At 37.5% G+C, this 25,949-nt stretch overlaps 1 protein-coding gene across 45 annotated transcripts; it reads right to left on the bottom strand.

The window, feature by feature from the left end:
- Positions 1–666: 666 nt before the first annotated feature.
- Positions 667–25,949, bottom strand: Zfp207 (zinc finger protein 207). Of its 45 annotated transcripts, XR_003949425.1 has the most exons (19): positions 25,733–25,944; positions 23,199–23,325; positions 21,288–21,426; positions 20,083–20,250; positions 19,898–19,973; positions 19,407–19,454; positions 17,827–17,897; positions 17,236–17,393; positions 16,052–16,144; positions 14,697–14,942; positions 13,967–14,126; positions 13,655–13,838; positions 13,353–13,436; positions 10,758–10,812; positions 9,759–9,799; positions 6,504–6,582; positions 5,820–5,863; positions 5,566–5,627; positions 3,490–4,487 (listed from the first exon to the last, which is right to left on the bottom strand). XR_003949425.1 is itself a non-coding variant. In XM_006533189.3 (13 exons), exons 1-12 carry the CDS (start codon positions 25,771–25,773, stop codon positions 13,678–13,680), a joined length of 1,488 nt encoding a protein of 495 aa, XP_006533252.1. In that variant the 5' UTR covers positions 25,774–25,944; the 3' UTR covers positions 12,980–13,436; positions 13,655–13,677. The 45 variants fall into 45 exon arrangements, 6 of the variants coding, with proteins under 6 accessions (XP_006533252.1, NP_001123641.1, NP_001123643.1 ...); XR_003949423.1 differs by lacking the exon at positions 9,759–9,799 and having other exon boundaries at positions 667–4,487; XR_001779986.2 differs by lacking the exon at positions 9,759–9,799 and having other exon boundaries at positions 667–4,487; positions 6,517–6,582.

The following is a 25,949-nucleotide window of genomic DNA, read 5'->3' as shown; positions in this document are numbered from 1 at the left end:
GCTCTGATAACCTATCCTCAGCAGACACCTAGACATGTGGTATATTAAGTAACAAAGACACACCAAGTATAACAATGAACTTAAGAGAGGTTCAGGAGATCATTAACTACAGAGGGTTGGATTGAGGACTGGTGTAATTGAGACCATATTTTGAAAAAATATTTTCTAAACAACACAATTATCAATTGCTAAAAAAATGAACCTGGGGCTGGAGAGATGGCTCAGTGGTTAAGAGCACTGGCTTCTCCTTCCAGAAGTCATGAGTTCAAGTCCTAGTAACCAATTAGTAGCTCACAACCATCTGTAATTAGATCCAATGCCCTCTTCACATAAAATAAATCTTTAAAAAAAGAAAAAAAAAACAAAACAAAAAACCAGAACATATTAGTTCACATGGCACAAATCCCCCATCCTAGCTGTTGACTGAGGCAGAATGACTAAGATCTCAAGGCCAACCTAGTCTATGGGTCATAAAAACATTTTTCTCTTAGAAGAACAATCTGCAAAGAGTAAGCTACCTGAGTTCCAGGCCAGCCTGCACTACACTACAAGCAAACAAAAATTTTGACTGTACAAGCACAATCATGTTGACATCCAATAAATTATGGCCCCAGAAGTGAAATGTAAGGGTGATATCTATCTATTCAATGAGCACTCCAGCCCTTATGCATTTGGTTGAGACATCTTTTATTAATTAAACAATTTACAAAAGCAACAATGAAAGAGCATGCTATAGTCACAGAGGTAAAGTATGGTAGAGATGGAGTGAGCTAAATCTTTACCAAGGACAGAAACCAATAGTTAATATTTGTGAATCAATAATGTAGTACTACTTAAGTAGAAGAAAACTCAACAGTTGAAAGCTGCTCTTGGGGTCTGTGGCTGGGCATGGAATGCTTCCTTTTCTTAATGTCAGTAAAATTCCAAAGTGGCTCAGGTAATGGTGAGTCACCCTTTAATCCCAGCAGAGATCCAGGGAGGCAGAGGCAGGCAGATTTCTGAGTTCAAGGCGAGCCTGGTCTACAGAGTGAGTTCCAGGACAGCCAGGGCTAAACAGAGAAACCCTGTCTCGAAAAACAAAAACAAAATCATAAAAAAAAAAAAAAAAAAAAAAAATTCTGAAAGTGTACGGGCGTAGTGATGGCCTTTAATCCCAGCACTTGGGAGGCAGGCGGATTTCTGAGTTCAAGGCCAGCCTGGTCTACAAAGTGAGTTCCAGGACAGCCAGGGCTGTCGAGAAACAAACAAAACAAATTCCAAAGTGTGATCCTAACCCTCTGGGATTATTCTAAAGAACCAAAAATTAAAACCCTGAAAAATCCCATTATTTACTATCACAGTTTATATCACAGCATTTAGAGGATCCATCCTCAAAAGAACTCCTTTATGCTGACATAATATGACTCCTGATATTGGAACTTTATTTTTTAAAAAGATTTATTAATTATTATAAGTACACTGTAGCTATGTTCAGACACCCCAGAAGAGGGCATCAGATCTCATTACAGATGGTTGTGAGCCACCAGGTGGCTGCTGGGATTTGAACTCAGGACCTTGGGAAGAGCAGTCAGTTTAACTGCTGAGCCATCCATCTCTCTCTAGTCCTGGTACTTTATTGTAATGGGGAGCTAAGACTGTCTCAAAACCACATGCAGTAGAGAATGACCTTGAACGTGTAATTACTTCCTACCTATAGCAAGAGTTTGGCTCACAATATGTTTATCTAACTGTTTGAAATTTTTACAAAAGTAAAACCTATAACAAGGCCTTGAACTTATCATTGACTCTTGTTTAAAGGGGTCATAAAACTTGACAAGGCATACTAAACACCCTACAATCCAAGCACATGATTCAGTCAAAAATGAGTTACTTAAAACAGCACTGAGCCATGGATGTGGCTGAGTAACACGGGATCTTACCAACTCAGTCCAACTCCTCAGCCACACAAAGAACCCCCCCCCAAGTCCCAATTTTCATTAAATATTTACTAACTACATTTCGCCTGCAAAATTGTTGTCCAAAAGATCTTTGGTATTTAAAAGTTATAATCATTATATCTTAAAGGTATCTTAAACAGAACACCATGATTCATTCAGATTTCAAATCTTACAGATAAACTCACTTTCATTATCTGAAGTGAAAATGAAACCTACTCTTAATGAGCTACTCAATTGCTTTACACAAAAATGTTTCAATACATTATGAATAAAGTTCTGGTAGTAGAGGTCTGTGAAACACTATTTTAGAGGCTGAAATATAATCTTAAGTTTAGAACAGACAGCCTAGACCTTTTAATAAAACTTGGTCTCAGGGCTGAAAAGACAGTAAGAATACTGCTTGCTCTTGCAGGACTGATGTTCAGTTCTCAGCACCCACATAGCAACTCACAACCATGTGTGACTGCAGCCCAGGAGATCTGACATCTTTTTCTGACCTCTGTGGAAACCACACATGCCTACAGTACACATGCATACATTCAAAATGCCCATTCATACAGGCATATAATAGAACGTTATTTAAATTCACTTAGATTTTGAGAAAGGGCTTCTGTGCCTAGACTCGGATGGCCTGCCTCTGCTTCTTATGAGGTGGAGATTATGTGTACCACCTCTGGACCTGTTTCTTTCTCTTTAAACAGTCGTTCCTTTATTAAGCTGGAGAGATGGCTGAGTGGTTAAGGTAACTAGATGTTCTTACAAATGAAGTGATTCTAATTCCTTGCATCAATATCAGAGGTGGCTGATCCACCACCTCTTTTGGCCGCTGCAGACAACTGCACATTCATGGATATAATTTATATGTATGCATGGTGGCACTCTTATGAGGCAAAGGAAAGGGGAGCTCATGGACAACCTATTCTACAGACTTTTCTAGGACAGCTAAGGCTATGCAGCCTCACTGTAAGGGAAAAGAGAGCTGGAGGTTGCTTGCACAGTGGTAGAAGGATGGCATTCCATGTAAAGGTTATGGAAAAACAGAAAACATTAAGTACACACTGCAATTAAATTACTTAGATCATTGCTAAGGTATGGGCATATAAGTACAGGAACTAGAGATGATGAAGAGTCAAATCTATGCTCAGCTTGGTGGTATATACCTTTAATCCCACCACTGGAGAGACAAAAGGCAGGAGGATTTCTAGAGTTCCAGGTCAGCAGAACACACATATCAAATTCCATTAACACCAGGGATAAAGAGAGATCTATCTTGCTAAGTGCAAATCTTTGTGTGTGTGTGTGTGTGTGTGTGTGTGTGTGTGTGTGTGTGTGTGTGTGTATTTGGGTTGGAGAAGAACACACTTTAATGTTCCTGAGCCAGGAGAGAGACACATCAAAGTATCACATACACTATTATTTGTGTGGGAAATTTTTATTTTTAATAAACTCGACCAAATTCATGTATCACAAGGTTCCAATGTTAATGAATTAAAGGCTAGCATATAATTACCTTTAGAAGACTTAGTTATATAAAAAACGACATTTATAACAATTTCTGCTCATGTACCATTTAATCATACACAGGCTAGCAAATTTATTCTTCCTTCTGACGCTATGCTCAGATCCTCCATACAATCAATCACATCCCCCACATGACTTTGCTCTTCATTTTCTCCAAATCCAACTGACACTTGTCAGGGGTAAACCTGGAGACTAAATTAAAGACAAGCATACCCACTTCTTTAACTTTTCAGAAAACAATGCTGTAAAAAAATGACTCATATCTCAGAAATAAAATTAGACCCTTTTCACCTTACCTATCATACTTTTGTTACCAACAGAATCCCAGAAGGTTGAGTTGGCTCCCTAGAAACCACATACAAACATAAACTACCTACATACCCCGGGGGCATAATCATAAAATACAAGAAAAGCTCCCTTCCCAGCACCAAACTCTCTCTATATAACACCAACCAGCACTGGCTCAGGGATGAACACTGACTGTTCAATGGTAGGTCACAAGTGTCTGAAGCTCCACTTCACTCTAAGAATCAGACAATATTCTTCTGGCCTCAAGAAAAAACTGCATGTGGGTGCACCACAGACATATATATAAACCTTAAATTATGCACTGACCTCCATTACAGAAATTAAGAGTGGTTCTCTCCCATTGCCACCATATTTTGCTTAGTCATAAATTGAAATGAAAAACAGAAGTGTTAAGTAAACTCCAGGTCAATATTGGGTTGTCAAAAGAAGAGCCACTTATTGATATACACCAAAGAAAGTTTAAAATATAAAATTAGATTTTAAACTACCATACAAAAAAATCTCCTAAAAACAAAACAAACAAAAACCAAATCAGACAAGTAAGGTGCATTTCAGTTTAATCAATGAGTACTTAGATTTGGAGAAAACGTTAGATATACATATAAAATCCTAGAAAGCCTCACTTCTGATCTTGGAACAAAATTTGGGAGCTCACCTTTACCACTACTACATGCATTTGAAGTTATATACTTACCAACTGTCACTGTCTGCTTATCCATGCTAGGAAAGGACAGAGTTCCTTAGAAATTTATTTCACTTTAAATCTAAAGACACAAATTTAGGCTCAAAACTTTGTTGAGAGCTCATCTAGAATACATTACCAAACACACTCAGATTACACATTTCAGATTTTAGAAAAACAAATATTGTCTATACTAAGGAGGGAAAAGGTAGACTTATTCACAAAGGTTACAGCAGAAACACAATGTATATACAAATAAAACTGTATTATTTAGAATCTAGCTAAAAACCACAGAGAAAGAAATCCTTATGTTACAGGCTAATCACTAAAAAGACAGTAATAAATACTATTTGTAAGCCAATTTTTCACAGGTAAACAAATGCTAGAAACCTGTATTTGTAACCTAAGTTTTCCATTTATACTGCTCAGTACTCCAGAAGAGTATACCAATATATTATTTCATTAACCTACACAATGGGAAATGAGTACGGGGGGGGGGGGGGGGGGGGGAAGAATCTTTGGTTTTAAAAAAAATATGTATTTCTCAATTACATGTTTTATGAGCACAAAGCCCAGGGTGTCAGATCCTGAAGCAGCTAGGTGGCTGTGAGCCACATGACATGGAGATTGGGAACCTCAACTCAGATGACAACAAATGTATGAACAAATGTATGACATATCTTTTTTTTCCTTTTTTGCTGGGGGTAGGGGGGGGACACGACTCCTTCACGCAACCCTGGTTGTACTGGGAACTAAGAGATCCACTTGCCTCTGTCTCCAGAGTGTGTGCTACCACACCTGGAATATGACATGGTCTTAACTATGAAGCCATCTCTCCCGTTTCTAACAATTTTTATAATTTTAATAATTATTAACAATTATTTTTCCTCACCAAAGGAAATAATCTGTGTTCAATGTTTATGTGCATACGGTACTTTAGGAAAGTAAGGGGAAAAAAAAAGAATCTAAATAGGAAACATAGGGAATTATCAGGCAGTAACTGTCATCTTAAGGTTCTGATCCAAGCTTTGAAAACTGCTCATTTCAATCACTGTCACCTTCCAGCTAGCTTAAAAAAATAAAACTGTGATACAAAAATTATAAAGCAGTACTCACCAGAAAGGCAGCTCTAAAGAGATGGTTTTAAGGAAAACCATTTCCACTGTATCTACGCCATTCTGTGAAAGGCAATAAAACTTAAGCCCTCAGGCAATTTACAATCAAAAAAACAAAGTGGGGGAAAACTCACAAAATACATTTCTACTACTGGCTGCTAGATGTAGATCATTAAAAATTTAAACAAATCTTAATATTCCCAAATAAAATAATAATGATCCAATCGAAGACTGGCTAATCACCATCCAACTTACTTTTACTGGTTAAATTTCAAGCAAGATGTGCATGACTTCCTCGTCTTCCAAGAATTACGTTTAAAAAAAAAAAAAAAAAAAAAAAAGAAGACAGGGAATCATTACACAGCCTAGCCTTGCCTCAATTTATACTTCTACCTCTGCCTACAGAGTTCTGGGATTAAAGATGTGCACAACTGTGCAGGGTTTTGAATATGCAGTGAGCTTCCATGCCAGTGATGAAGAGGCACACCAATGCCATTTATAGCTTACAAAGACACACAGATTCTTTACAAGTATTACTACAATATTTAAAGCATTATAGGTTGACTCATACTGTAGAAAGTAATGGGTGATAAGTAAAAACTACCATGGAGTAATTACAGCAGTGGATCTGAAGCCTTGCATTACCACCAAGAACTGAGCTAATCAAAATATTTCTTCTCTCTCTTTTAACTCGGAGGTGTCTGTCTACACAGGTCAAGAACCACCAACCAGTAAAGGAGCAGCATTACACCTTTATTACAACCAAGGTCACCAACCTAGAGCTGACTTTGGTCCAAGACCTGAGTGTCTGAGAACATCCAATGGACCTGTTACTCATACTCACACTTAAGTCACTGCACAGCAGCTTCCTTCCTAAGTGCCTTAAATGGTTATGTTTGTGGGGTGGGGGAGAAAAAAAAAGGAACATCAGGTACTTACAGATTAAACTAACCTGTACTGGCAGGGCTGTGGGGTTTTTCTTCTCTACCAGTAAGTAGCAAATGCTGAAATTCTGCTGCTAGTTAACAAAAACACAAATTGTATTAAACTGAGGAGTTCAACCCATACTTAAAAAAGTCAATGTGCATTTAATTTCCTCAGAGCCTGTTAGCAGTACATTTTAAAAGGTTGCCTAAGTTTAAGAAAGATGATTTTACATTGGCTACTGAAACTGAGTGAACTTGAAAATGAGATAGCAACACTGAAGTATCTCTTGGACATGCTTCTATTTTAATCAATAATGTCTTCAACATGGGTAGTGTACTGGAAATCTTGGTTGCAGAAAAAGACAAGGGCAATTACCTTCTAATTTCAATTAGATAAACCTTACAGCCAATTTTAACTTTACAATGTCATGAAATTTTATTAATCTCAACCTTAAAAAAAAGTCTATGAATTCTGTTACTTGAAGTATATTAACCAGCTAGCTGGTAAAGGGGAATTAACTCTAAATAGATGCCCTGTTTCTGATTCAAATTGTGAGTACTATAATAATAATTTTCTTGGCCAACTTGGACAAGTAAATAGCCCTTGAAAAGATAGTGAAATGATATTTCCACATAGGATTAGTAAACTATCTAAAAAAGAAAATACCATTACTAAAATAAAAGGGTAAGGCCTCAAAGAAATATTCTTATTTTCATAGCATTTAAGGTTCTAAACTCTAAAACTAACACACAATAGTTTCTTTCCCACATAATCAGCTATCAATTACTATATAATGTATTGGGGAAACGAAAGTCTTCATTCTTCTTTTTCTTTTCTGTTTTTGGTGCTGGGGATTGAATCCAGGGGGTTCATGCATGCTTAACATGCACTGTGCCGCTGGGTTACCTCCAGCCAGCTTCATTCTTCATTTCAAGTAGGACAATCAATGAATTTCAAAGGTAAAAACAGATCCTTTAACCATAATAAAGGCCCAATAGAAACACACACGAAGTTCCCAGATAGTGTAACAATGTCAGAGGGCTTAGGGAATGCAACACATTCATTCAGTTACTCAAACTGCCTATAACCTTACAAATCACAGAAATGATTAGTGTTGGCAGGAGTCTAGCAAATCCTTTAAAACAATGTACACACATTTATCCCCTTGGCAATGAGTTTTTCAAATGACAATAAATGTCATATTCATCCTGAAGACCCTAATCCATCAAAGTTACTATCCACTGTGCCAGTTTTAGTTACACAGTGCTCAATACATCTAACTTACTTAAACAAAAATGAAATTAGGTTTAATGAACACTCTATTTTAGGCTGTATACCATTACTTTGGGAGTCTATATTTTTCTTACTAAAACCATTCCTGAAAAAAAAATTTTTTTAAATTCAATTCTTTCAGACTACCTGAATTTTAAATTGTCATCTAGTGCTGGAGGTGATGATCTCCTTTGGAGGAACAAAATATTAAAGAATGTACAGCACTTAGAAGTAAAAACAGTGCTTACTAAAAACATTTTTAAAGTTTTTGATCCAGGCAGTAGTGGCGCATGCCTTTAATCCCAGCACTCGGGAGGCAGAGGCAGGTGGATTTCTGAGTTCGAGGCCAGCCTGGTCTACAGAGTGAGTTACAGGACAGCCAGGGCTACACAGAGAAGCCCTGTCTCGAAAAACAAACAAGTATTTTTTAAATTAAAAAATTTTAAGGATACAGTCTCATGTAGAACTAGATGGTGCGAACTCATACATTGACAGATCAGGCTGACTCCACCAATTTCTCCCCTACGTATTAGAATTAAGGTGCACATGGCCACATTCAGAAGAAAAAGTTGTAACCCTTATTCTAACCCTGGCTGCACTTCAACTTGCAGAATAACCCTGGTCTCTTATCTCATCCTCCAGAGAGTTGGAACTATACCATATGCCTCCATACCTGGCCTTAAATAAAAAGTCCTTTATTTTGTAACAAAACCGCCAGGTAATGGTAAAACTAAAATAAACCCCAGTGTTCTGCATAGGAAACCACTTGGAATAAACAGCTCAGGTTCTTGGCAGTTTAAACTAAATCTGACTTCCTATGAATTTATCTGAATAATTTAACAGTGTTCTATTGAGGATGTCTAAGAGTTTAAGCTACTGGTTTTGAAAATTCAGTATTATGAAAATTCAGAGATTACACATGGCTCTCTACTATATTGCTAAAATGCTTATTTTACAAAGAATTATCACAAAAAAAATGACTATAAATAAGATTATTAAAATTACCTGGATGATAAAAGACCAAAATATTGACAAAGGTAAAATAAAGAGAAAGGAGAAGCCCTCAGTTCCATTCATGAGGAAGCCAGGACAGAGAAGGGAATATTTTACTCAGTGTCATTACTTGTACACCCCAGTCACTTCACTGACTATCCTTTTGGAGTGAATTTTCCAGAAGCTACCAAGAAAATTAGTTTCACTTTTGAAGAAGACACCACTAGTGTTACATAGGTAGATACTACCTTTAAAAATACGTATCAGATTTATTAAAAAATTTAGGGTATATGCTTAGTAAATTCTAGCCAATAAAAATGTACAAATCCCACATTCATTTGCTTACTGTATCTCAACAAAGCGAAGTCAGTATTGTTTATCAAATGTTATCAGTGTGCTTTTACAGAAACCTGAAAACTGCATAATTCTCAACTGGTTCTCTGGATCACTGAACTACAAAGCCATCATCTCCACCCTGACAGGGTCTTATACTCTGTAGCCCAGGCTGATCTCCAAACTCACAGCAATCTTCCTAACTCAAATTCCCAACTGTGAGGAATACAGCCAAGTGCAAAGAATGATTTGGTATTCATTAAGCAAATGTATCATGATTAGTAAATCGCTTCCCCACCCCTATATTCAAGAAAATAAGAACCTATTTTAACTTAAAATCGGCTCAGGCAATTTTAAGAGATTTACATATACTAGAGTAGGGTGGACACAAGATAAAAATACACCTGCAGTCACAGTTGTTAAATGGTGGTGGGAATGAAATTCAAGGTCTTGGACATAGCATTAGATAAGCACCCTATGATTGAAGTAAAGTCCATTTAACAAGTCTAAAAAAAAAAAACCCAAAACTGTAATTTACTAAATGTTATCAGCAATCCAGTGGAACATTGTCACGGAAACAGTAGTTCCTGAAAGTATTAATATCTTGTCAGGTGTCGGGGCCCAGGCCTTTAATCACAACACTGGGGAAGCAGAGAGGCAGGCAGATACCTGAGTTCGAGGTCTTGTAAACAAGAGTTCCAGACTGACAGCTAGGGTTATACAGAGAAAACCCATTTGAAAAAATCTAAAATTAAAATAACCACAACTCCCCCCCAAGGATTAAAATCTGTTTCCAGTCTGATGTAAGGAATAAACAAGTTGGAACCTACTTTCTGTCATCACCCCATTTCCCAACACACTAGTTCTGAACACCAAAATCAAAGCAAATTCTACTTGAAAACAAATGTGGATATACTACTGGTGTGTGCATTACATGAAGCACTGCTCAGTAAAATCTGAAAATTTAACTTCCAAAATCATTCTGAACTAGTTTCATATTTATTATATGACCCAATTTCAGTTTGGCTACCTGAAAATTAGTTCTCTTTCCATTGAGCCATGTAATACCCAAAGCCCTTTAATACCACACCTGTAGTCTACACCCATCTATAATACACCACACACGCACAGACAAATGACCTCCCCACTCATTACAGGGCTCTACATTAACATTTGCTCTAGTGTGGTGAGATTTGAGAACATTAAAGAGCATAAGCCTTTCCGGATGACCTTACCACCTCGATGTTCAATATAAGCTTGAGATTTAGAACAAACTTCAGTATCCTGTGGCAATTCAAATAACTTATCCTTGAGGTTAAATTTAAGTTTGAGCAAAAAAAACAACCAATGATTTTTTCCTAGAGGTCTAAGTAAAAATTTGAATGAAACACATCAGGCCTCCAAATCAAGAATATAAAATGGTGAATTTACTAAGGTTCACAAAGCATTAAATATTATATAATAAAACAATACTTATTTATACTTATTAACACCACAGTCAAACGTGAATATTAATATAGAGCCTTCTCTGCCAAAGGAATATAAAAATCCTAAGTTTAATTAAATTTAGGGGCCTTCACCAAACTTGCTGCAAGTTTGGGGACATAAATATCCAACAGCCATAAAGCTGTGAAAGCCCCCATAAGTAATAAAATAAATCCCACTTGCCTCAGACTGAACAGGGCAACACTGAGACTCAGCCTCAGCCTGTCCTATGGCAGGGCTATAGGAAGAAGAAAATTTTAATTTTAGAAAAACATCACCCAATTAATTAAAAAAGACATGCATCAATTTTTTTTAAGTCCCAATGATCAAGCAAGCAATAGAAAAAGAGCAGGTCTTTTTGTCTACAGCTGCACTGAGTCCAAACTTATTTCTTGGAGATTCCCAGAAGTGATTCATTAAACTCAGTTTAAGCTCAATGTGTAATCTGAATAGGTGTTCTCCCCCTAACAAGTGGCATGAGATTACTATAATACTAAGGCGTCAAATTAAGTGATAACTTCAGAAGTCACTCAGAAGTGGATCCTCATCTGCTAGTCTTTTTTTCTATCAATAGCTAAATAGAGTAGAAACTAGTGCCAGACTTTTCTTTTAAAAACCTGACCCACAAGTAGATGGAAGCCGACAGGCTTATTTATCTTAAAGCTTCATTCAATGTTGTACAGGGACATAGCAAATAACTGAAAGCAGACTTTGTAACACCATCTGAATTCAAGTATAAACCAAATTTGTTACACTTGTGATTTAACCGCACTATGGACCCCAGAAGCAATTAGGTAAGCAGTACTTTCTAGAAGTTTAATTATTCTTGATGCATGCAAAAATTATACTTTCAACAACATAGTAAATGGACCCCACTCCTGAGGCACAAATTATATTTCATTAGAGTACCTTATGTTACAAACTTTTAGAATATTAGGATTCTTTTACTTTTAAGTTGTAGACTTCAAAGAATAAGGCCTGCTATCTTGTGCTTTGAACAAAATATAAATGTAAGCTTTGCATAATTCTTAAAAGTTCTATCAATACTTCAGTTGTCTGATAATCAAATTCATGAAATTCTGAAATGTTCTGTTTTAAAAGAAAGCATTTCTAAATGTAATCTTGCCATCTTTTTAAAAGGTTTTTTGCTTGTTTTTTTTTGGACAGGATTTCTTTGGGTAGCCCTCACTGCTCTGGAACTTACTCTGTAGCACTGGATGGCCTTCCTACAATTCAAGGAGAAATGCACTTGTCTCTGTATGCATCACCACTGACAAACTAAACTTTAATATTTTCAATAAAGGGTTTTCTTTGGCAGTGCTGCTAGTCTAAGAAACTTTAATTAACTAGAGAGGTAATCAGGATGAAGAAGTGAAGGCTAATTTAGCAGCTGGCAGGAACTCATTTCTGGTATATATGAATATTTTCATTACAAACTGGAACTTTCTGTGTACCAGTAACTACAGCAGAGGCGGCACACAATCAGTGCAGTAAATATCAGACTAAAAAATGACATTCAGATTTAAATTGTCATATTTCAGAATGAACTTTACTTGTTCTAACTTTCCTCTGTTAACAAGCCAAAAATATTTTCAATATAAATTCCTACAAAATTAAGGTAACTTATATTGTCACATCATTTATCTAATACCCTTCCTAGAACTATTAAAGACAGCATTTGCTCAGAATTGTTAAATCAAATCAACCCATATTCGTTCTATGGGTAATTACTTTGTACAGATCACCTGATACTTAACTGACCATAAACCTACCCAAGCCTCATGTGCCCCCAACCCAGAAAAGATGTCCACAAACGCTGTAAGAACGACTACGGTGAGACATCCAACACAAATTCCCCAATGGTAGGTAATCACCCCTACAGTAAAATTTCCTACAGGACACAGCAATATCCTAAACCTCCCAGGATCCTAATTTCCAGTCAAGCTATCTGACTTTACACAGGTTACCTAGCTAATCTCAAATAACTTCCAAGGAGTGTAATAAAAACTTTCCAACACTGTACTAGAAGCACAGTACAACAAGTGAACCTACATTAACACAAGAAGCATGCAGCACCTAAGCTTCTAGAAGCACCTGGATAGCTTCTGAGGTTCATAAATTATTCAACTGGCACCTGAAGTCTCTAAATTAATCCCAAGAAAATGAATGCATCTGGCACTAGGCTCTAAACAATCTTAGCATGAAAATGTGAAGTTTACATTGTGAACTTCTGTAACATGAAACCCAAAGAAGTAAAACATACACAAAGCCTTCCTACACGTATGTAATGATTCATGTGTTGTTTCTGTCAACAGATACATTAACAAGAACTTTATATATTCTGTAATATACTAAAACATGCAGCTAAAATCTACAGCTTAAAGAATTCAATCATGTATCAAAACTGTATTGGTAACTGAGTTTTATTACGTGGACATCTACCGTGGCATGCATCCATACAAACCTTTCAGGCAGTGGTCCACAGCTGGGTTATGAATAAAAAGGCATAAATTTTTGTCTCATTTTATTACAATGAAGTTTAACAGTACAGAAAAGTCACATGACCATAATAATGGGCCCGTTTTCTTAAACCCTGCAACAGGAGGAACTCTCTCTAATTACATTAAATATTGTTACACATTCAAACTTCCAATGTACAAGTACTTGGAAACAGTTACAACCCTCACCAAGCTAGGTTGGGGACATGAAGTCCAACAGCATTGGAAATGCTGCGAAGGCATAACTTTACAAATAGCAATGTAATCTTACAGAACTTGCCTTTATTTAAGGTGGTATGTTCATGTAATTCCAGCGCCTTCACAATTTAACGAACCAAATTTACTATACTTCACTTCTAAAAACCTAGATGAAACATGAAAAAGAAGCCATACAGTATAAATTGCAACTTCAGGAAAAGTTCCTGTTTTATTATTCCAAATAATTTCTCCCATGTCAAATAAATGTCCAATAGTTCCTGGTATGTGGGAAGATTATGTTTGTTAAAAGTCACAATGAAGCCTTAATGACGGAAGCTTGTCTATATAAACAGCACAAGTTGAGAAAAGGTTTAATCTCCAAACCTATTAGACTTGATGAAGTAAGATCAGTAACGGCCACCTTGCGACATTACAGGAGGTCTCATTCCCATTGGAGGTCGAGGAGGCCCACCTTGGTAAGGGGGCACCATTGGTGGTCCCTGTCCATACGGTGGCATAGCGCCAGGAAGATAACCTGGCATGCCTTGATGATGACCACCATACTGACCTAAAAAACACCACAATATATAAAGTTAGTCTGTCTTTCGCTTTTAAACATTTTATACACACACACACACACACACACACACATACCACTTTTAAGTCACTAAAAGAAAGGAAGGGGAAAAAAAGTACCATGAGGTGGCATTGGAGGTCGCATTGCCTGCTGCTGTGGCAGGCCTGGCTGTGGTGGCATCATACCCCCAATTGGTCCAACTGGTGGATTACCAATTGGAGTTTGTCCTGGTCGAGGAAGATTTCTCTGATATTTAGGTAACTGTGCCCTTCTTTCTTCCTGAGAATAAAAATAATATACAATGTCTAATATAAAGTCACAGGGGGACAAATATTGAAACCCTAATAATTTTAAGTATACAATTACTCTTCAATAATTACTTTGCTCACATAAATCAGTGCTACTACTTAAAATCTTCATGCCGTATGATCTTACCTATTTTTACATTAGAACATGGCTAGCTGAGTTCACAAAATGTATTAACTAAGTATTAACTTTCTATCAAATGAAATTCATTTGTAGAGACTTGAAAGATTTTGTAGACTCTAACATTCAACTGTTTAGTCAATCAGTACAAGCAAATTCTTGTCTAAACATTGTTTTAAAAAGAGAAAGAACCAAGCTTACTGTCTTTTCTTTTAGAAATAAGAGGTTAGGAATATGAGGCCTAAACATGAATAGTCCCTTCTTTGCGTAGTATTTATGACTTCTTAAAAAAAAATAATGAAAACCATTTGGGAAGACCATGTAAATACAAATAATAACTTCTCCAATGGGCAGGTTGCTATGATTTTTGATCAAACAATACTAGTAAAGATCAATACTAATAAAAATCTATAGACAACTTACCAGTGATATATCCTCATCTGGATGGATCAACTTACTGGTTGCACTGGTGGTTGTGAGTGTAGCAGGCTTACTTGTTATTGAAGCTGCTGGCTTTGCTGCAGTACTGTTTGTTGTACTAGTGGTTGACGCTGTAGACTGTGTATAAGCAGGGAATGTAGGCTTTGGGGGTTCTGTAGTTGTTGCTGCAGGAGTACTATTTAAGGGCTTAAAATCTGTACCAACAGGTCCTTGGACAGCTGCCTGAGCCTATAAAGTAACGATCCTTTATTAGTAAAATGTCAATATCCAAAGTTGAGTATAACAAAAATAAATATATGACACCAACATTAAATAGGTCAAACTTCAAACAAAACCAAAACCAAGTAAAATGTCTGATAAATGTTTTGCAAAATTTAATCCAAATCAATTCAATATCCAAAAATACTGGGCTGTAATTACTATACTTCTCAGATGCCTAACTCTCCAAAAAAAACCCTTAATTTACAATGCCTTGTATTCTTTTTTTCATTTGCTATAGAATTACAAAATAGTATTTAATGCAACTGCTTTTAGTCTCCTAAATTCTTTGTTTAAAGTAATTCATCTTTTTTTTTTGGGGGGGGGGGGGGGTTTTGGAGACAGGGTTTCTCTGTAGCCCTGGCTGTCCTGGAACTTTGTAGACCAGGCTGGCCTCAAACTCAGAAATCCAGCTGCCTCTGCCTCCCAAGTGCTGGGATCAAAGGCGTGCGCCACCACACCTGGCTAATAATTCATCTTTTAAGCAGCTCAAAAAATTGAAGCTATAGGCTGGGATAATAAACCCCTTTGTAAGCATTAAAAACCTCCCGGTAATAGTGACTCATCATTGTCACCAACTACGCAAGTGTTCTACAGAGAGCAGCACACTACCCTCCAATTAGTAAGGACTAGAACACAGTATAGACAAAAGGGTTAATGGCACAGGTTCTAAATAAAGTTAACAGTAGCACATATTACTTTCATGATACAAGTGTTTAAAATGTTAACTAGATCAACCTTAGAAACAAATGCAGAGTGCTAACTTTCTTACATAAAGATGTGACGCATTAAACAGCATTAATCAAAAGTAGCTTAACCATGCATCAAGGCTAACCATTGGCCACTATAGTTCATTACTGCTCACATGCTTTTAACCCTTTAGAGCCACAGAAGTTTAGAGTTACTTTGTTGGAATCATTAATATGAATTCAAATTTGCAAACAGGATGAGTTGTAGTATTTGTTTTACTTCTAAAAAAAAAAACCTAAATATATTGGTAAGATTAGCTTTCATAAAGGGTCCAAAGGGTTAAGTTGTAAAGCCATTTTAACAATTTTAAACTGCAACTTCCTGCGTACTTGTGCTGTGCTAGGAAACAGAGCTTTAGAAGATGCAGACAGACTTTCTGAATTGGATGAAGCTGTACTTGAGCTTGTTACAGGTGTCCCCATCTGTAGCATAAAAGAAAGGAAACAATGAACCGTCTCCGAACAAATGGGTAAAACATGCCATGTGGCACTTTTTAGTATAGATTGCATTGTTTATAAATGCAGATTGTAATGCAATCAAATGTCATTTAAAGAGGCAGTTAATGTACTTTTCAATTGACAGAAAAAAGTATATGCCTCAAAAAAGTATCTCTACACCAATACAACTAGTTAAACATAAGTTTCTAGACTTAATGTTGGAGATTGCATTAGTTCAAGAATCTTAACATAAACTCCAAATGACAGTTCTCTATGCAAATGCCCTATACAATGAGCCTACAGATTCTGATAAAAGTTTAACATATCCATAAATAAAACTTCCATTAACACAAGAATTTAGGCAACTAAAATTAAGCACCCAGAAACAAGTGAAAAATCTAAGGGTTAAGCATTTAAAAAACAAACAAACCTTGATCCTTTTTTAAATACATATACTTAATTCTAAATGACATGTAAGAAAATTTGGCCATCATATATCTAGCCCACTCATCTTCTAGAAATTGATGGAAGCAAATAGCAATATTAAAAGTCATTAAATAATGACTTCCAACTCAAGTGTAGCACTGCAATTTACTGCGGTTGTAAATGAGAACAAACACCCGCCAAATGTCTTGCTGTATTCTTTTTTGATTTTCACGGGAGTTCTATGTAGCCACTGACTTCCCAAAAGCCTTTAATTCAAAAGATTCACCTGACTCTGCTCTTGAAAGCTGTGTTAAAAGGCCATGTGCCACTACCACCATGCCTAAGGTCTTATTGTTGGCTCCAACCTAATTCCACTCCCTTCAACAAGAGAGGAGGACCTGGAAACATCAGTTACATAAGTCCTCAGAAATTCGACTCTCACATCTAGCGACAGCTAAAGAATCCACATCTTTGGAAAAATATCTGATTCCTTTCTACCTGCTGTGAACAGAGGAAATCAAAGTATAAATATAGCAAATGATAGGCTCTATTTTAATAGATCACATAATCTAACAATTTCAAGGTTATCTGTGAACAAGCCATTTTACCTTAAACATACAATATACTCCTTTTCAAGAATTTCACCTTACCTGTCCAGCACTGGGGAAAAGAGGCTTAGTAACTGGAGGCTGTGGAGCAGGTACTGCTGCTGTTGGTGCAGGTGGTCTATTAAGAATACCTGGTGCTGAAACAGCCTGTGCTTGAGTCATTGGAGGAATTCCAGGACGTGGAACAGGTGGGGGCATACCTGCAGCAAAAATGATTCCCAAGAATATAAAAAAAAATCTCGTTCACATGAAATCAATTCTTTATTATATTTGTTCCTCACTATAGTTCTTCAAACTGTCTCTTCATTTTACAACTTTAGAATCTTAAGTGCAAACCAGTGTCCCTAGACTCCACCTATAATCTTACTGATTATCACTGGTTTGTCCAACTTTGGTTTTTGAGGTAGGATCTCATCACATAGCCCTAGCTGGCTTGGAGCCAACTGTGAATAGTCTATCTGGAGCTCTAGATACCAGCCTGTCTCTCTGCTAGAATTAAAGTGAAGGTATTGATGCTACATGGCATCACACCCCACCCATTCACCAATCTTCTTTCAACATGTAATAGAATTTTAAACTTAGGAATGCTATCAGACACATTACAAAAGCAATTGTTTAACACTTCATACATACCTGGTGGCATACCTGGCATCAGAGGTGGTATTCCAGGTCCAGGTGGCATCATTCCACCCATTGGCATCATTCTATTAAAAGCAAAATTTAAGGAAAAAATAAAAACAAAAAATATTAACTAGCAGCATTAATCACACACACACACAAAATATTATTGGCAATTACAAAACACTAAATAAAAAACTTGACTATCTTAAATACTAAAATCAAATCAATCAATCAAGCCACAAAAATACAATTCTACCATAACAAACATCTATAAACTCTTCAGTTTACCATTAAAAGAGGCAGAGTGGGATGGATAGAGGGGAACCCTGGGGGGGGGGGGGGGGGAACCCCAATGACAAACCAAGGTCACTGAGATCCAACAGTATTCTTGGGAATATACAAAGGAGGCCCCATCTAATAAGTATGTTAACTGGAAAGTTTTTGCTCCACTTGAAAAATATGCACATGGAACATAAATAGAAACATTTCTATTTGAGTTGTCCACTATGGAGTAAAACTTTCAGTCTGGGATGAACAAGGAAAAAACATCACCAATATTAGTGAATATAAGCTCAGAATACATAAACTTTTACTTCCTAACAATAAACCATGACTTAAAAACATAACCCTTCATAGTTTCCCCTTTTTAAAAAAAAAAAGGCTCACCTTCAAAGATCATTCAGTGTCCAATTTACTTCAATATATTAGATTAGATTACAAGTATGTGAACTTAATTTGTGCTTTGGTGGCTTTTTTTTTTTGGTGTTGGGTATATAACAGTGCCTGATGCACGTTATTCATGAAATCTACCACTGAGGTATATTTATCAGAATTTAGCATATACACACACATACACACACACATATATCCTAATTAGATGAAAATGTTATTACCTTCTATAATAAAAAGCATGAAGGCAGAGTATAGATATTCTATGTAGAATACAGATATTTATTTTTACATCTATAGCTATTAGGAATAGATTATAGATATTTTCTCTTATTATTGGGTCTCACTATATAATGATAGCTCAAGAAAGCATTTGCACACTTAGAAAAAATTTTCCCTTTTGTGATGGAATCTATGTAGTCCAGAGGCTGTCTTAAACCTATGTGTAAAATAGTCTGCCTCATATTCAATGGGATATGCCTGCCTCTGCCTCCCAAGTTGTAAGATTAAAATCAGGGCTACCACGTCTGAGAGGAAAATTATTTTAACTTGTCTATTTGTTCACAATTTTTAAAATTTATTTTATGTACATGAGTACACTGTTTCTATCTTCAGTCACACCAGAAGAAGGCATCAGATTCCATTACAGATGGTTATGAGCCACCATGTGGTTGCTGGGAATTTAACTCAGGATCTCTGGAAGAACAGTTGGTTCTTTTAACCACTGAGACATCTCTCCAACCTCCTCAGAAATGCTTTAATTTTCTACATTAAAAAGATGTGTCAATGAGCTAACAAGTTTTTGTGAGGAAGATTAGAAAATTTCTTATAAGTCAACTGAATAAATATCATTAAACACACACACAAATGACATTATGATTATTATTATACCTCCTGAATTACATTATGAATGAGATGCTTACATGTTTTCACCGCAAAATGACTGGGTGTATTTTCTCTGATGATGCAATCTGTGAAAATGTATGACAAAATCAAAATCTAACTGTGATTTTCAGAATACAGCGGGAAAGTGTACTGTACACCTTTCATATCCAACTAAGTAAAAGTGATGGGCAATACGCACCTCAATTTCATTTTAGTTTCTGATGCTTTGGTAAATCATTACAATTCCCTTTTCCATAACTAAGAAACTCAAATCTATAATCAATACTTTAATTACAGCAAATGCAACTGAAATAGACGGTTTCCTACATTCATTCTACTACCCAAAAATCTATTTTCCTTAGAGGAAAATATGTCTTATATTTACTGACCCCTTATTAGAAATAAAAGTTTAAGATTTATAGAGCCCATATCTTTGAGAAGCAAAAAAAAAAAAAAAAAAAAAGATTTAAATCATATCACCCAAGTTAAGAAAGGCCCAAGCCCACAACCCAACTGGCAGTTTGCTTACCCAGGCGGCATTCCTGGCATCACTGGAGGCATGCCTGGCATCAGGGGAGGAACACCTGGCATCAATGGAGGTATGCCTACAAATTGTTTCAGCAACAAGGTTAGCACTGGAAATTAAACAAGAAGTAGCCCTGACATCATATCAATGAAGTCCTCAGGATACATTTTTAATAAGTCTCATGTTACCTGGAGGCATTCCTGGTGCCCCTGGAACTGGAGGCAGTCCTGGCTGAGCCATTGGTGGGATATAACCTTGCTGAGGTTGAACAGGCTGTGGCTGAAAGGAAGTTGAGGCTGCAGATTCATCATCATCATATTCATCAGAATCATCTTGTTGTTTCTTTTTCTGACTCTCTGCCAAGAAAAGGTTTTAATTAATTTTCACACACCAGGGAGGAAAATAACTTAAAAAAAAAAATTAAGTAATTTTGCCCACGACTTTAATCCCATCATTTTACAGGCAGGTGACTCTCTATGAATTACTCCAGTTCAAGGGGATCCAACATCCTCTTCTGACCCTCTTAGGCGCTGGCTCCCAAGCGAAACAGACATACATTCAGACAAAACATTCATAGAGGTAACTTTTAAAAGTCAAAAAAAAAAAAAAAAAAGTATAGGAGATTAACACTTTCTGCCATCTTCACAGTACATAGCTTGACATCCCAAAACAAATGACACTAATAAAGATTGAACATGAGCCGGGCGTGGTGGCGCACGCCTTTAATCCCAGCACTCGGGAGGCAGAGGCAGGAGGATTTCTGAGTTTGAGGCCAGCCTAGTCTATAAAGTGAGTTCCAGGACAGCCAGGGCTACACAGAGAAACCCTGTCTCGAAAAAGAAAACAAACAAACAAAAAAAAACCTTTAACTTTAGTACACATAAAGCAGCTAATAGCCAGATGTAATCCGAGTTTTTGGGAAAAAGACAACATCTTTTGGCCTTTGTGGGCACCAGACACAGTGGAATCCAGACTTAGATACAGGCCAAGCACCCAAAGAGATTTAAGTAAAACTTAAAAAATAATAGGGCTGGTGAGATGGCTCAGTAGGTAAGAGCACCCGACTGCTCTTCCGAAGTTCCTGAGTTCAAGTCCCAGCAACCACATGGTGGCTCACAACCATCCGTAACAAGATCTGACTCCCTCTTCTGGAGTGTCTGAAGACAGCTACAGTGTATTTAGATATAATAAATAAATCTTAAAAAAAAACCTTAAGCAGTATTACAATTTGGGAGCTCAGTGCAGTGATACAAAGCTGTTATCACATCTACTCAGACAGGAAGAGGACTCAGCAGGTATAAAGGTGCAAGCCAGACAACCTATGTTCATTTAAGTCTCAAAATGGCAATACTCTCAAGGTGAAAATGTATTTTAATACACATGTAAATCTTACCTTGTGTTTTCTGTTCAAGAAGTCGCCGTCTTTCATCCATATCTTTCTCTGGAATACCTTCCATGCCATATATTTCCAACTCTATGTCTGTTCTCCCAGGTATTGCATTTGGTACTGCATCTATGGTTTCTTTATGGACCTTTAAAAAAAAATTTTTTTTTTTAAACTAGAAACTACTCAGCAGACTACTCATGGTGACTGATGGGTCAGAAACTTTCTTCTAGGCAGTGTTTGCACTTGACTTTAATCTCAGCACTCGGAGGCAGAAACAGGCAGATCTCTGAATCTAAGGCCAGCCTGGTATCAACAGTGAGTTCCAGAGGAGTGAGGACTACAGAGAAATCCTGTCTCAAAACAGCGAAAACTGGGCCAAAGCTCTTGCTTTGTAGCAACAGAACAAGTGAAAAGAAACCTAGAATTCTGAAGGCCCAGGGTTAGACTGTCAGCATAGTGCTACAGGTGCATAGAAACATCAAAGTGTACTATATTTACTTCCTACATTCCTTTCATTCATTCAGATTAACTAACTTACTACTGCCATTTCTTTCATTTAGTATAGGAAAAAAAAATCACAAAAAACAAAGATCATTGAATTTTGCTATTCCTTGGAAATTATTTACTTCCTTTTCAGATCTCTTCTCATCTGACAGCTTCCTAGTCTTATTAGTTGTCTTGTTTTCATTTTCTCTATCATTTATGATGAGACAGACCACTTTGTTATTTTCTTTCACAATATAAATCTGTGAGTTCAAGGTCAGTTTAGTATACAAAATGAGTTGCAGGACATCCAGGGCTACAGAGAGAAACCCTGTCTCAAAAAAACAAAGTCAGATTCCTAGTCCTCCCACAAACTCCAAGTGAACATGCACAAACAATAAACTAATGAGGCTGGAGATAGTTCAGAGATTAAGGACGAACAGGCTTTGGCTTGCAGCACCCACAACTGATAGCTCACCACTATCTGTAACTCCAGGTCAAGGGGGACGACACCCTCTTCTGCCTTCTAAAGCCAACTGTGTACTAATGAGCACATAACAATTAATTGTAAGTTAACATAAAAAGATGCATCTAAATGGCTACTACAATAATACAAAGGAGAAAAGGGGTAGTACTAAAGATCAAATTCAGGGCCTTAAAGATGCTAGGCAAAAGATCTACCATTAAACTACAAAGTCCAGCCTTTATATAAACTATGACATCAGGATGCAAAAATACAAATTTTGAAGTTTTCATTATTTCATTATGAAAAAACTCAAGAGAAGCTGAAGAACTCAGAAGTTAGAGGCACTCCTGATCTTCCAGATGACTTGAGTTTAATTTCTGCCACCCAAATAAGAGCTCACAGCTGCCTGAAAATTCAGCTCCAAAGAACACCTCCCAGCCTCATGTACTCAAACTATGCGTCCAAATCCACACACACAAAAAAAAAAAAAAAAAAAACGGGGGCACCAGCAAGCAAGCAATTTGGACATTGAACACAACAATACTTCCAAATAGGGTGTGTTCTTGTATACTCATCACACAAAAAACTGAATACACTTATGAGGCAGAGGAAAGAGTATCTTTGTGAATTTGAGGGTAGCCGAATCTACATAACAACATTCTAGGTCAGTCAGCTAGAATAAATACTAAGTAAGAACTGTCTCAAAATTAACAGTCAAGTCCACTTATCTTCTTAATGGCCACAGAACAGACGTGAATTCTAGGTAGGTACTCCTGTGCCAAAGCTTGTGCTTATCAATTGGGTTCTATCCCTACCACCTACCAAAAAAAGAGAATAGAACACATACCTGAGTTTTAAGTAGATTTGGCTATTTACCCAATATATAAACAACCAAAGACAAATTCAATATTATTCATGTGGTTACAAATCACAATGGGACAAGGTCAAAACAGAAGAGAAATTCTTACCTGCATGCAATGAATTGCTAAACCAGGTCCTGTGTATAATTTCTTATGACAAATATGGCATTTAAAATGCTTTGCTTTTTGGTGCTGTATAAGGATCTTCTCATCATCAAAATCTCTGTTACAATACCTGGTCATCATTAAGGTTAAAAAACTGCACAAAATTGCCCTCCTGCCAACTAAAGGAAACAAAAGTAATTACATAGTGAGATTCTGCCTCAATATAAATAATATAACAAATGCCTTTCATCTCATCTAACAGGAAATGTTAAAATGACTCCAAGGTTAAGAGCATTTGCTGCTCTTTCAGAATACCCAGATTCTTTTCCCACATCTATAAGGCAGCTCACAACCAGAATGACAGTTCCCGGTGATTCTAATGCTCTTCTGTCCTCCTAGAGCACTAGGTATACAGCATACCTATGTAGGCAAAACACCACACACACACACACACACACACACACACTTCTAATAAAAAAGGAGGGAACTTAATATAAATTCAGTTTTAAAGCTGGGCAATTGTGGCGCATGCCTTTAATCCCAGCACTTGAGAGGCAGAGGCAGGTGGATTTCTGAGTTCAAGGCCAGCCTGGTCTACAGAGTGAGTTCCAGGACAGCCAGGGTTACAGAGAAACCCTGTCTCGAAAAATCAAAAAAACAAAAAACAATTCAGTTTTAGTATTTATATTTGGAAATTACATTAATCATGTACCTCCCGGTCTGAGAACGTAGCTCCATTGTTAGGGTACTTGTCTAGCATGCAATGGGCTGGTCAACTTCCAGCAGTTTGGATGCTGGGTGTAGGGCACACCTACAAAGCCCCAGCACAAGTGGAGGCAGGAGAAACATGCATTTACAGATTTTCGGGGCTATGGTAGTGCATGCCTTTAATCCCAGCACTCAGGAGGCAAAACCAGGCAAATATGAATGAGGCCACCTTGATCTACAGAGTAAGTTCCAGGGCAGTCAGGCTACATGGATGAACCAAGAGTTCAAGTTTTGTGATCCAGCATAGCATGAAGCCCTGCCACAAAGAACACACACACACCCCAAATTTTGACCTTTAAATTATTTCAACATTTACAAATGTACATGCTAAGAGTGTCAGCTAGACAGTAGTGCCTTTAATCGCAGCACTTGGGAGCCAGAAACAAGTGGAACTCTTAAATTTCAGGCCAGGCTAGCCTACAGAGCAAGTTCCAGGACAGACTGAGACACACTGAGAAAACCTGTCTTAAAGAACAAAAACAAATAAAAGGAGTTCCATGAAGGAGAAAGGGTTAACCAAAATCAAGTGAGCCAGGACCAGTGGCACACTGCAGGCAATCTGTGGCAGGAATGACTACATCTGAACTAGATAAACTTGGTATGCAGTCTAAGATCATAAGCCCAAATAAAAATCTTTTAGCCTGGCATACCCCATGCCTTTGATTTCAACACTCCACATGCAAAGGCAGATATTTATTCTGAGTGCCAGGTCAGACAGCAAGACTAACTCAAAATATTTCTTTTCAAAAGAAAAGGCAACTTCAAACTGGGCAGTGGTGATCCATGCCTTCAATCCCAGCACTGGGGAAGCAGAGACAGGCGGAGGCCAGCCTGGTGGACAGAGCAATTTCCAGACAACCAGACCCCCAATCCCAAATAAAAAGACAGAGGGGGGGGGGAGGCAATTTCACAATTCATTAAATATACAATAGAGTTGAAACTGGGAATTCATAATCCATTATACAACTCATGACAAAGGGCACATTCAACTAAGAATCCATAAAATTTCTTCCAGTTTCATTATTAATCTATGCATTCAGGAAATGTAAATTCGCATATACTAAGAGTTCTGACCTCGCAAGACTTTTTCTGTGAGTGCATTAAATAATTCGTGACGGATTTTTAGCTACTTAACTATTTTAAAAACAAATTTGTCTTGAGACAAATAGTTTTCTTGTAATAGATTAAAAAAAATCAGTTTAGCGTAATACGTTATCCACAAAAAAAAAAAAAAAAAAAAAAGAGAGAAAATTGTTTTCCTTCTTAACAGTTTAACCAGTCCTACAAAATTGGGTAACGATAATAGAAACTCCACCCAGTTAAGCAACCGCTTCCCCAAGATTAAGGCGCCCGAAAGAGAGGCGGAAGCCGATTCTTCACCGCGAGGGGGGGGGGGCTAGTCACAGTTCAATTATCCAGGGAGTCAGGACATTTACCCCAAACTCAAGTCCCTTTGTGGGGTCTTCAACGAAACAACGGAGACAGGAGTTCTTAGGGACGACTGCACTTGGGGAACGTCTCCAGGCCCAATGATCGCGACAAACAAGCGCCTGAGTCACCGAGTTCAGCGCCACCAAACTCCGGAGCCCTCTCGCCCGAAGAACCCCATTTTACAAGAAACCACCCCAAATCCTAACCCAGCCACAGCACAAAGGCTCGGCTGGGCCCGGCCGGGCCCTACCAAACAGGCTTAACCCAAACCTATCAGACTTGTGTTCTCAAGAAGCGACACCCACGCTCGGCCTCCACGTCAACCCCACAAAGGATACCAGCACCACGGCTTGAGCTGCTTCTTCTTCTTGCGACCCATAACTGCGCCCTACAGAACAGGCAGAATAGAGGCGGAAAGAAGCTGGAAAAAACAAAAAACAAAAAACCCAAGAGACTCGCAGAGTTCTCCACACCAACCGCCACCAGCGCGTCCCGCAGGAAACAGACACAAAATGGCCGACACCCTCGTTCTATCTCCACCTCCCATCAGCCACC

Source organism: Mus musculus, chromosome 11 (genome assembly GCF_000001635.26).
Source record: "Mus musculus strain C57BL/6J chromosome 11, GRCm38.p6 C57BL/6J".
NCBI classification, from domain to species: domain Eukaryota; kingdom Metazoa; phylum Chordata; class Mammalia; order Rodentia; family Muridae; genus Mus; species Mus musculus.
The sequence above is the reverse complement of the archived record's forward strand: the minus strand, read 5'-3'. Positions and strand labels throughout refer to the sequence as shown.